Source organism: Coloeus monedula (assembly GCF_965178545.1).
Source record: "Coloeus monedula genome assembly, chromosome: 3".
In the NCBI taxonomy this organism is placed as follows: domain Eukaryota; kingdom Metazoa; phylum Chordata; class Aves; order Passeriformes; family Corvidae; genus Coloeus; species Coloeus monedula.
The window spans coordinates 93,290,511-93,300,593 of record NC_138783.1 but is presented as its reverse complement, the minus strand read 5'-3'; the positions used below and the strand labels follow the sequence as shown (position 1 = coordinate 93,300,593).

Here is a 10,083-nt window from a genome sequence, read left to right as displayed (position 1 = left end):
CATCCACTGTTCCTCAAGTCCAGTCTTTTTGCCATAGCAGGCACCTGGGCTGGTCAGACATGACTTGGCTCTGGTAAATCCATGCTGACTATTGCCAATCACCTTTTCCTTTGTGCCCAGAAATGTCTTACAAGAGGACTTGCTCTGCATTTTTGGTCCCAGCATCCCAGGAACCAAAGTGAGGTTGGTTGGTTTGTAATTCCCTGAATCTTCATTTTGGCCTTTTTAAAAACAGGTGGAGCATTTGCCTTTCTTCAGTTGTTAGAGATTCCCTGATCTCTGTGACTTTTCAAAGATCATAAAGTATGACAAGGGCATCAAATATTATTTAAAATCTGGTAGATGTATTGAATGAATCAGTTTATAGGAATGACAGCTGATTTGTGGAGCTGCACATCTGAAATCTAGTTTTCCCTCTTGGCCATGTGAACTGGCTTCACTGAAAGAACTGTCTTTAACCCCACACACTTGGTGAAAAACTGACTGCTAGTAAAGAACCTCTTGGCTTCCATGTGCCCAGTGACCCTCCATGGATTAACAGAGAATTGCCAGAGAAAGACAGCAGAGACGTAGGCTGGAGAAGAGGGAGAAGAGGTGTTCGGAGAGTCTTAGGAATTATTTCTTGATCTTTAGCAGAAGACTTTGTACATGCAGGTGAAAGAGACTTGTGTAAGCTCAATAGATGGTATTTGTCTTCAGAAAAGTTTTTCATACTAAAAGACTGGAATAATTTTGACTGGTTGTTCTACTGGAGAAATGTCAGCAAACACAGCTTTTTATTATAAATTCTTTTTTTTTACTGATTGAAATTATTTGACTTGGTTTGCAAACATCACTAATCTAGTCTGACTTTTGAACTATAACCATTTAACTGAGTTACATGACTTTAAAATGGCCACAAAAATTAAGTGACTCATTGCAAATGGCTTCTGCTTGCTTTTTGTCTTTCCTGCGTTTCCCCTGCTTTTGCTTCCAGCAGTGCCTCCAGAGCCTGACCCACACAAGCCTGCCTTCCCCTCTCACCTCCTCCTTCCTGCTGAGGGCTGCTGCCTCCAGTCTTCAGAGCAACATCACAGTCTCTGCCTTCTCCCGAGGCTGGGCAGTCAGGCAGCTTCATGAGGCTGCAGAGGGAGAGACACTGGCCCTGCTGTGGCCAGGCTGTGCTCTCTCAGGAACTCCATCCTGCCCAGGTGCAGTGTATGGTACCATGGTATTGCATGTCCCAGTGCTACAGGGTGATCCTGCACACTCCTGCCTTGCCTTTCAAAGTGAGAATACCAAAAATGAGGGCCACAGTTTGATTCACTTGGGTGTCTTTTGTTAGTTAGAGTCATGTATCAATGGCTTTTTAAAATCAGTCTTACATAAGTCTGTGCTGTGGGCTGGGGCCCTGGTGTGAGTAATGTTTGGCTACAGCTCAGATCTGCCACTGGGATAACAAGGTTGAATGCTTTGGAGCAGGCTGCAAGCTGAAGGTGAGCATGCTGGTTTTCACTTTGGGGTATCTGGATCCAAATCCCAGCAAGACTGAATGTATTTCACTGAGCAGCTACTGTTAGACAAGTCTCATGTATGAGTTTCACCTGATAAACTCTATTGCTTTGCTTCAGGGATACAGATTGCTTACCCCAGTAAATATGAAGAGCACATTCATTTTCATGATAGTATGCAGAGTGCCTTCTAATCTTGTTTAAAATATTCGTTTTTATGTTCAGGCCAGGTAGAGTCAAATTGGCACTTCACACAGGTTAAGAATTTAAGGCCTGCAGGATCCAATTTACCAACAGGAACAACACTTAATTAAATGTTACTGAAGACAAGGCATAATTATCACTGTCACTGACTTACAGTTCAGTTTAATAAAAACTCATCTCATGCCTGTACCCAATGCGTGTGCATTAAGCCATACTCTAGCTAACTCTGTGGTTTTTAATTCCTTCTGTTGTCTGGCAGCAATTTCCCTTAGTGGGAGAACGACAGTGGGTTATCAACAGAAAAGATTAACAAAAGAAAATCTTCCATCATTTTCTATTTGTTCTGCCATGATTGCAATGAAAGCTATTTTTTTTCCCCCCCCACTCCCTACAGGACAGTTTGCAAAAAGGAAGAAGACTTCACTTTGGTTCACAGTCGCACTGCTGGTGGTGTCTGTTTTCATACTGACCATAGGTCTGGCAGCTACCACACGAACAGAAAATGTTACTGTGGGAGGCTACTACCCCGGCATTGTTGTAAGTAAAAAAACCCATTTTAGAATATTAGGTACATCCAAATAAATTATTACCAGCTGTAAATGGGAAGTTCTGATAGATTGAAAAAAAAAGGAAAAAAGACAATTAGTCCTGTTGATTTCACAGGAGAGAGATGCTGCTTTGTTTTGATCTAGTTCTAGTGTGTTGTAAAGCAGGGGGGTAACCTACTTTTCTGAAGTGCCCTGAAGGGGAGGCTGTTAGGGGGCAGAAGGAGGTCAAGGTTGCACTGCACTGCACTGTGCTGGTCTCAGGGAACTGTGTGAAAACCTCTGCTGGACTCCTGCCGGTCTCCATTAAAGGTGGGTGTTGGCATGACTGGACAGTGAGATAGATTTGAACAACCTTTTAGAAGTTTACTACTTTGGTGGCATGAAGAGCCACTCCACTCTGGTGTCTGTGTGCCAGGAATTCTGCTGTGTCCATGGGAGGGAAAGCCCTGCAAATGGACATGTGGAGGTTCTCCGTAACATCCTTTTGTGCAGGCTTGCTGCCAGTTCTCTCATACAAGATCCTGTTTCCAAAATCCTTACTCTTGTTTTTGCCTTGGGAACAGAGTGCTTAAAAACATTCCTGCAGTGGGCACAAGGTTTGAACTCTACCTGCTTTGTCCTGTGGTGCCTCTGTGACTTCTGGGGAGGAGTAGCCCTGCCAACTCCTTGCTGGTTCAGCCCCCCGGCCCTTTCTGATCTCAGGAGGAGGGATTAATTGTATCCAAAAGTATGGAAATGCTTGGAGTAAAAAAAAGTAATTTAAATTCCTGGGCTGAGTTTTAAATACGAGGAATATGGGCAGCAAATAGAGAAGGGCTGAATCAGCCAAGGGGAGGTAGAGGGTGCAAGGTGAAGAAAGAAACTCACATGCTTAGAGTCAGACACTGCTTAGGTGTGTGGCTCCACTAGTGCCAAAATATGTTGTAAGGTACCATTATTTCTTGCTCTCTATGGAATGAAACGCCCAGAGAAGAGGGATATGCATCTTCTAATACTGTGCATACACCATTAATAATTTAAGTTAGAATTGTTCCTCCTAAACAAGTCATCTTACATCTTAGTGTTACGTCGAGAACAGGACTTCTGAAAGATAATTTTAGGATAATGATCTATAAGGAGCAGTATTTTAAAGATAGAACAAAAAGCAATTCCGAGAATAAGACCTTAGAAGAATGATTTTCCCTTTCATTAACCTAAAATAAATTGATACTGATAAAGGTCTCTTCTTCTGAAATTTGACATGAAATCTTTTGTAAGACCACATTATCTGCATTCATCCTAGGAAGAAGTTTCATTTTTAAACTGCTGTCTTTAACAAGTGTAATAAGTAATAAACCCATGTGCACAAAACAGGTCATCTCAGCATTTAGTTTCTTGTAGGAATAACACAATGTCTGTTCACTCATCTGAAAAATATCACCTGCTAAAATATTTTTTTAAAATCTTGTTTTCATTAATAACCAGATAGAAAAGCAAGGATTTATTAGAATACTTTGAAAACAAAACTTTTTATTAATAATTTTCTCTTTCAAAATATTATTGGAGCCAAATAATTTTCATAAAATTCAGAATTCTTTTTGTGCACACATGATGGATTATTGAAGTAACTGAGAAAGAGTGATGGATAATTGTCAATGTAAATGTCATCAAGATATTAAATATCACAACCATTTAGCAAGAGTTAAAAGTGCTATGCAAATCTTACATGGTATCTTGCCAAAAGCCTGGTCAAAGGTGTGTGACAGCACTGTTGTGTTTTTGCCTCACTGCCAGGGATGACTGACTCCAGTGCAGCATTGGCAGACGGACTGTCATAGAATCACAGAATGGTTTGGGATGGCAGGGACTTTAAAGGTCATCTCAACTCCCCTGCCATGGACAGGGACACCTTCCACTAGACCAGGTTCTCAAAGCCCCATCCAGCCTGGTCTGGTACACTTCCAGGCGTGGGGCACCCACAGCCACAATAGGTGTGGGCAACCTATTCCTGTTCCACCACCTTCACAGTAAACGATTTCTTCCTAATGTCTAACCTAAACCTACCTTCTTTCAGTTTGAAGGCATTACCTCTTGTCCTATCTCTTCACGTTTTCTTGTAAGGCACCTCTAGGAACTGGAAGGCAGTAATAAGGTCTCCTTGCAGCCTTCTCTTCTCCAGGCTGAACAACCCAAACTCTCTCAGCCTGCCCTCATAGGAGAGGTGCTCCAGCCCTCTGATCATCTTTGTGGCCTTGCTCTATACTCACTCCAGCAGGTCTGTGTCCTTCCTATGTCGGGGGTCCCACGGAAGGCAGCACTCTAGATGGGGTCTAACCAGAGCAGAGGGGTAGAATTCCCTTTTACCGTCACCTGTTTGAGAATGTACAGAATGGCCCTCAAAAGGTGCTTCTCTTCTCTGCTGACAGTAGAGGGAGCTTAGAAAACCAGCAAACCCTGATCTCAAACTTTTGGATGCCTAAAGCTAGGGAATGAATTTGTCACTACATATTTAACTGCTGGGCTCAGAGAAAAGCAAGACTATGAGGAGAGACGGTGTTAATTTCAATTAAAAATAAGGTCTATTTCTCACAGACTTCAGTAGTAAAATATTAATTTCACAGCTGGTAGATAAGATGAAATCTCCAGTGACCTTCGATAAGAAATTTTGGTCTTAAAAAACATGCAGAATTTACCCTGCCTGAAGACACCTGTGAAGATGAGTAACACTATCCACTGGCATAGATTTGCTTGTATCTAGAAGTATTTGCAGAACAGGTCTTCAGGGTTAGATCCATAATAGTTTGGCTTCTGCCACGTTCCCACTGGCTTCAAGAAGAGTTAAGTGCCTTGATTTCCCTGAATATTGGTCTCTTGTAATTTGTTTTGAAAAAATCTTTTTTCTGAATATGTCTTTATAGTGCTTGGTATTTCCTGAACTTATGCATCCAAAGTAATTGAACATAAAATATTTCCGTGTGTAGATGAGTTAATATAATGTTACACTTTAGAAGGTGTCTGCATTTAGTAGATTACTGCTTGATCATCTGTTTGGACTGTCTTTTTGGAACGGTCTGCAAAGACAGAGTTGGAACTGCTTCAGCCTCATTTCCTTATAAATATTTATACTTAAATACTTAATGTCACTTCTCTGCGACTACTTACTGTATTATTTTTGTTTGCTAGTTTTATACTCTTCCAACAGGGTCCAGTTGTCCCAGCACCACACTGACCTGGCCTCCCAGAGTTCCCAAATAGCCTGTTGTCTAAATGGACAAAAACCTAGCTCATATGACCCTTAAACAATCTCAGTAATGCTGTGGCTTTCATCATGATCTCTATTGTTCTGCTCCTTCTGATTTAATTGTTATTCTTCTGTCTTTGGTCATTTTTTTATTCTCATGGATATTACTCATTTTGTGTTCCCTACATCAGCCATAAATGAGGCTTTATGGATTGTTCCTGTTGGAATGAAAAATGGGGTTTGGAACCAGATGTCATTTTGATGTAGTTATCTTAATTTACACAGTTGCTGTCCCCTGAACAGAGTGTCCTTGCTCATGGTTCCAAGTATCTCTACTATTTAGCTATCAGCATGGGTGCACTTGCCTACTCTTTCAAAGTCTCTGCTTTTAGTCCTTGTGCCTCCCTTTCACATAAATTTTCCCAAAGCACTCAAGAGCAAATCTCCTTTCCCTACATTCGCTTTCTTGAAAGTGAGTGATGGATTCCTCTTGTGATACTGAGCGAGTAAAGTGCTTGCAGGGGATTTGCTTTCTGCTGTGAGCAGTTGTGCGTAACAGCAAAGAATTTACGGGCATTGCTTAAGCTCTTGGCTGGGACATGTAGTCCTTAAAAACTTAATTTGTGCTTGGAGGAGAGACTCTGAGCTCAGTCCAGTGGCCTCATTACAGAGAGGGGCTGGAACCATGAATCCAAGGAGTTTCTACTGCTCCAAACCTTCACGTGCCCATCATAAGGAGGACACTTTTCCTACCATCCCGATGTTGAAGCCACACTGGAACATTAAGGCCAGCTTACTTCAGTGTCCTTTCCTCCCCTCTTTCCTGTGGCTGTTGGTAATGGAGCTGACTGTACTGATACTTTTGGCATTTTAGCAAGGAGTTTTTCTGGGTTATGTGATAGCACCTAATCATTAAAATCAAACAAGAGTAAGGGTTTGAACTTGGGTCATTTGCATGGTGGGAACGCATCCATTTTTTGAGAAAAGCAGTCTGCAATTGCCTAAAGCTTTACAACCTTTCAAAATGCTGATATGTGGACTAAAAGTAAGTGTTTTTTTCTCCTACTTTACTTAGTTTTTGCTTAACGGTTTGTAAAACTGTACATGACAACAGTAACAGTAGTCAGTAGTGTGTCTATACAGACTTCTGTTTACTACATGACAAATTTTGCAGTGAGCTATCAAAGAGCTGCAGTCCTGGCCATTTCCCATTACATTATATGATTTATGTCCAACAGTAACTTCCACCTTTTCCCTTGACCCGCCCATTTAGCCCATCTGTGTGGTGCATTAGCTCAGACATCACTGTATGTGTTGGTGTGTTGTCCAGATAAGCTGACCTCATGCATTTCTGTTGGTTTTGTTCTTTGCCTTAGCTTGGCTTTGGATCTTTCCTAGGGATTGTTGGCATCTACCTGGTAGAAAACAGAAGACAAATAGTAAGTAACAGCCCTTTTAATTTTTTTTTCTTTGTATCAGACTGTATTAAACATGAAAAGCAGGGATTTCCAGTTGACTTAAAACTGCTTCATCTACCTCGAAATGTTAGTCATTTGTTTCACCACTTCTGAGAAGTTTTATAGAAGCATGAATGGGCCAGTAACTTCCTTTGAACAAGGCAAAACAGAAGCAGCTTATTTTGTTTTACTGAATTTACTTTGCTGCTGGTTTAGTGAGTTGAATTGAAAGAGGGCAGAATCACATAAGTGCCAGAGCCTGGCCAGGACCATGTAGCTGGGAAAAGGATGGGAAGAGAGCAACATACCAGTCTGAGCAACAACAAGCTACATAATCAGCTCCACCCTAGCAGATGATCTCATCCTGCACAAGAAGTTTAAGTCAGGAACAGTTTCCTGAAACTATATGTGTTAAATAGAAGAAAAAATCCAGAGCTCTTGCTGTCAAGATTCCCTGGCTATGACAGACAGGATCTGAGATACCATGTGATTTGTTTGTAGCTTTAGCTTGGCTTTCCAAATACTTTGCTTTTATTTATGTGAGGAAGTCATAGAAAGTCCTTGGGGCATCCAGGTAAAGGAAGGTGTACTAAGAAGGATGAAGGAATTTGTAGAAATTTTTAGCACTTTCCTTCCTCTCTTTGCGAAAAATAGCAGTCTTGGTTGAATAATAGCATGTCCAATGGGCACTTCACAGTAGACTGATTATAACCAAGCATCATGAAATATGATTAATTTCATAATGCAGAGCTTTCACTGGTGTAAATCAAGAGTGGTATTAAGCTCAGAGGAGGAACTGATGGATTTAGCTTGCATTTTGCTAACAAGTAACTGCTTTACTTACAAGTAGTCATAATATCACTCCTTCATAACATCACTCTTCTTTTGCATTACCTGTAAGTGTCAGTAGTGTATATGCAAGTATTCCCTTGCTTTTAACTTCTCTTTATAGCTGGGTTTCACAAAGAAGATTTATAAAGCTGTAGTATTTGTCTTTTTCTGTTCCCTATTCTATGTTTTTTAATGTGTTGACCAATTTCAGGCAAATTCAGGAGGGAGGTAGAGACTTCAAATGTGTGCAATTTCCTCAAGTTTCAGGAAAATTCACAGGTGGGTAGAGGAGAGAATTATGACCTAGTTCCCCCATGGTGGTAAACACTGCAATGTCAACTCACCACTATTTAAAGTAGAGGATCCAAATGGACATGACCTGTGAGACAAAAATTTGCAGTAGGTCAGGTGTCATTAATTTTGCTACTAACAAAACAGCTTATTTAAGACTATTGCTCCTGATTTCTGCATCAGGGACCAGGATGAATAGCAGGTTCCTAGTTGCAGGCTCAGTGCTGATGAAAATAGCTTTGTCTTCCGCAGCATTCATGCTACCTTACTAACAGACATAACATTTTAGGGTTGTTTGATTTTTCACTTTTCTGCCTCATGGTTTTCTGTGCTCTGTCCTTAGCAAAAGTAAAATATCTGAGAAAGCCATAAGGTGGGTAAGCAGTGGTTAAAGTATGTATTCCTCGATGTGCTGTGTCATTTACACAAGGACTGAGGAGACATTAGTGTCCAGTATCTTTGGGCTTAGTGCCTGCTTGCATTTCCCAGCATGGAACAAGGAAAACTGCTTTCTGCTTGTAACACTTACAGATTATGGCTTTTGGAAGATTGGGTTTCTGGGGAACAGGCTAAGAGAATAACTAGAAAGTTTAATTATGCTTCTTGCCTTGGGAACCATCCACAGTGGGTCTTTTAACACTGTCTGTGCTGAGGCTGAGCTGATGGTTTCAAATGTTGTGGAAATGAGATTGAAAGGTTTTACAATGAAAGGCAGTAGTTATTCTCTGGGACATAACTGAGTATATTTGATTGGAAGGGTTTAGGGCAGCTTTAACAAATTTGCAGCCATCAGTAAGATTGTAAAGACTTATATAAGCACATAAATGTAGCATAAATGTTATATTCCTGTACCTAAAAATTATATACTTTGCAGCAGGACAGAAGGCAGTGGAAAGGAAAAGAAATTGCTTACTCAGTTGCTTCTATTTTAACTAGACTACCTTTGAGCAGTTACTGCAGTATAATTTGAATTTAACCCAGTGTAGCTCTGACAATTATCTGGTCCCTGAAATGACTCAATACTTCATTTTTTATTTGTTATTTAAATTGAAACTGAATACAGATGCAATTGCACTAGGGAAAAAAAGTAGTTTTCAAATTGACCATTCTACTTAAATCTATTTCTCTTTTTGTCTTGAAGTTCTGTTTCACTGTGACACATCAATTATAAGTCCAGGTTCTTTCATGGTTGATGAAATGCTAAATGCAATATAAAGTATATCATGATTAGCAGAACTAGTACAGTAAAACCCCAGCACTCAGTAACTGATGAGCACGGAGTTTGAGAAAGAACAAAAGCACAGTTAGGCAGAGTGGGCAATGGTTTGTTCTCAAAACATGACATTAATAATGTTGCACTTCTTTGACCTCCTTCTTGGCATCCCAGAGCCCGCAGTGGGAGTTCATTGTGCTGACCAAGGTATAACCCTTAATTCAAAGGAACTGCTGCTTGAAGAAGCAGGCTCTGCCTCATTGACTAGCATGATTTCACTTCAGCTCTTAGCATTTGTGCTTGGCTGTGATATGCAAAGCTTGGCACCAGCAGAACAAAATCTCCCTTTGACTAAAGATTTGCACTGATTTGGATGTTTCTAACTGGCAGACAGAAGGCATTTCAAGCATAATGTGTCAGTGTCCCTTTTTTGCATCTCCTGCACTCTGCAAAGCAGGTTATGGATTGAAGAGCAGTGTGTAAGGCACACTTAGTCCATCCGGATGGGTGAAAAACATGATACTGCTCAAATCAAATGGATTTGATTGTAAGACGTGAAGTGTCCTCGCTTGTTTGCTTGCTTGCCATCTCCTCGCATTACAGGACAAAGTATTTCCAGTTAGGAAATGAGATGCTGAAATTACATACAGAAGTGGGGAAGGCTGGGTGTGCGGGGGGGCTCATGGCAGCAGAGTTGAGCTGAGAGCTGAGGGTAAGTAAGTAGTGCTGAGGGAGTGATGTAACAGGTTTCTCCTCAGAAAATATGTGGGGGTGGCAGGAGCTTGCACCCAGAAATGGATCACTCCATAAATGTGCAATGTCGATATGA

At 40.9% G+C, this 10,083-nt stretch overlaps 1 protein-coding gene across 1 annotated transcript in view; it reads left to right on the top strand.

Annotated features, from left to right (window-relative positions):
* TMEM255B (transmembrane protein 255B) overlaps positions 1 to 10,083 on the top strand; it is a gene marked incomplete at both ends in the record, with an annotated part of 65,571 nt that overhangs the window by 6,087 nt on the left and 49,401 nt on the right. The window contains 2 exons of the mRNA XM_082277365.1: positions 2,089 to 2,231; positions 6,839 to 6,901. Of these exons, the coding sequence (XP_082133491.1) occupies positions 2,089 to 2,231; positions 6,839 to 6,901 (206 nt within the window). The remainder of the gene's footprint in view (positions 1 to 2,088; positions 2,232 to 6,838; positions 6,902 to 10,083) is intronic.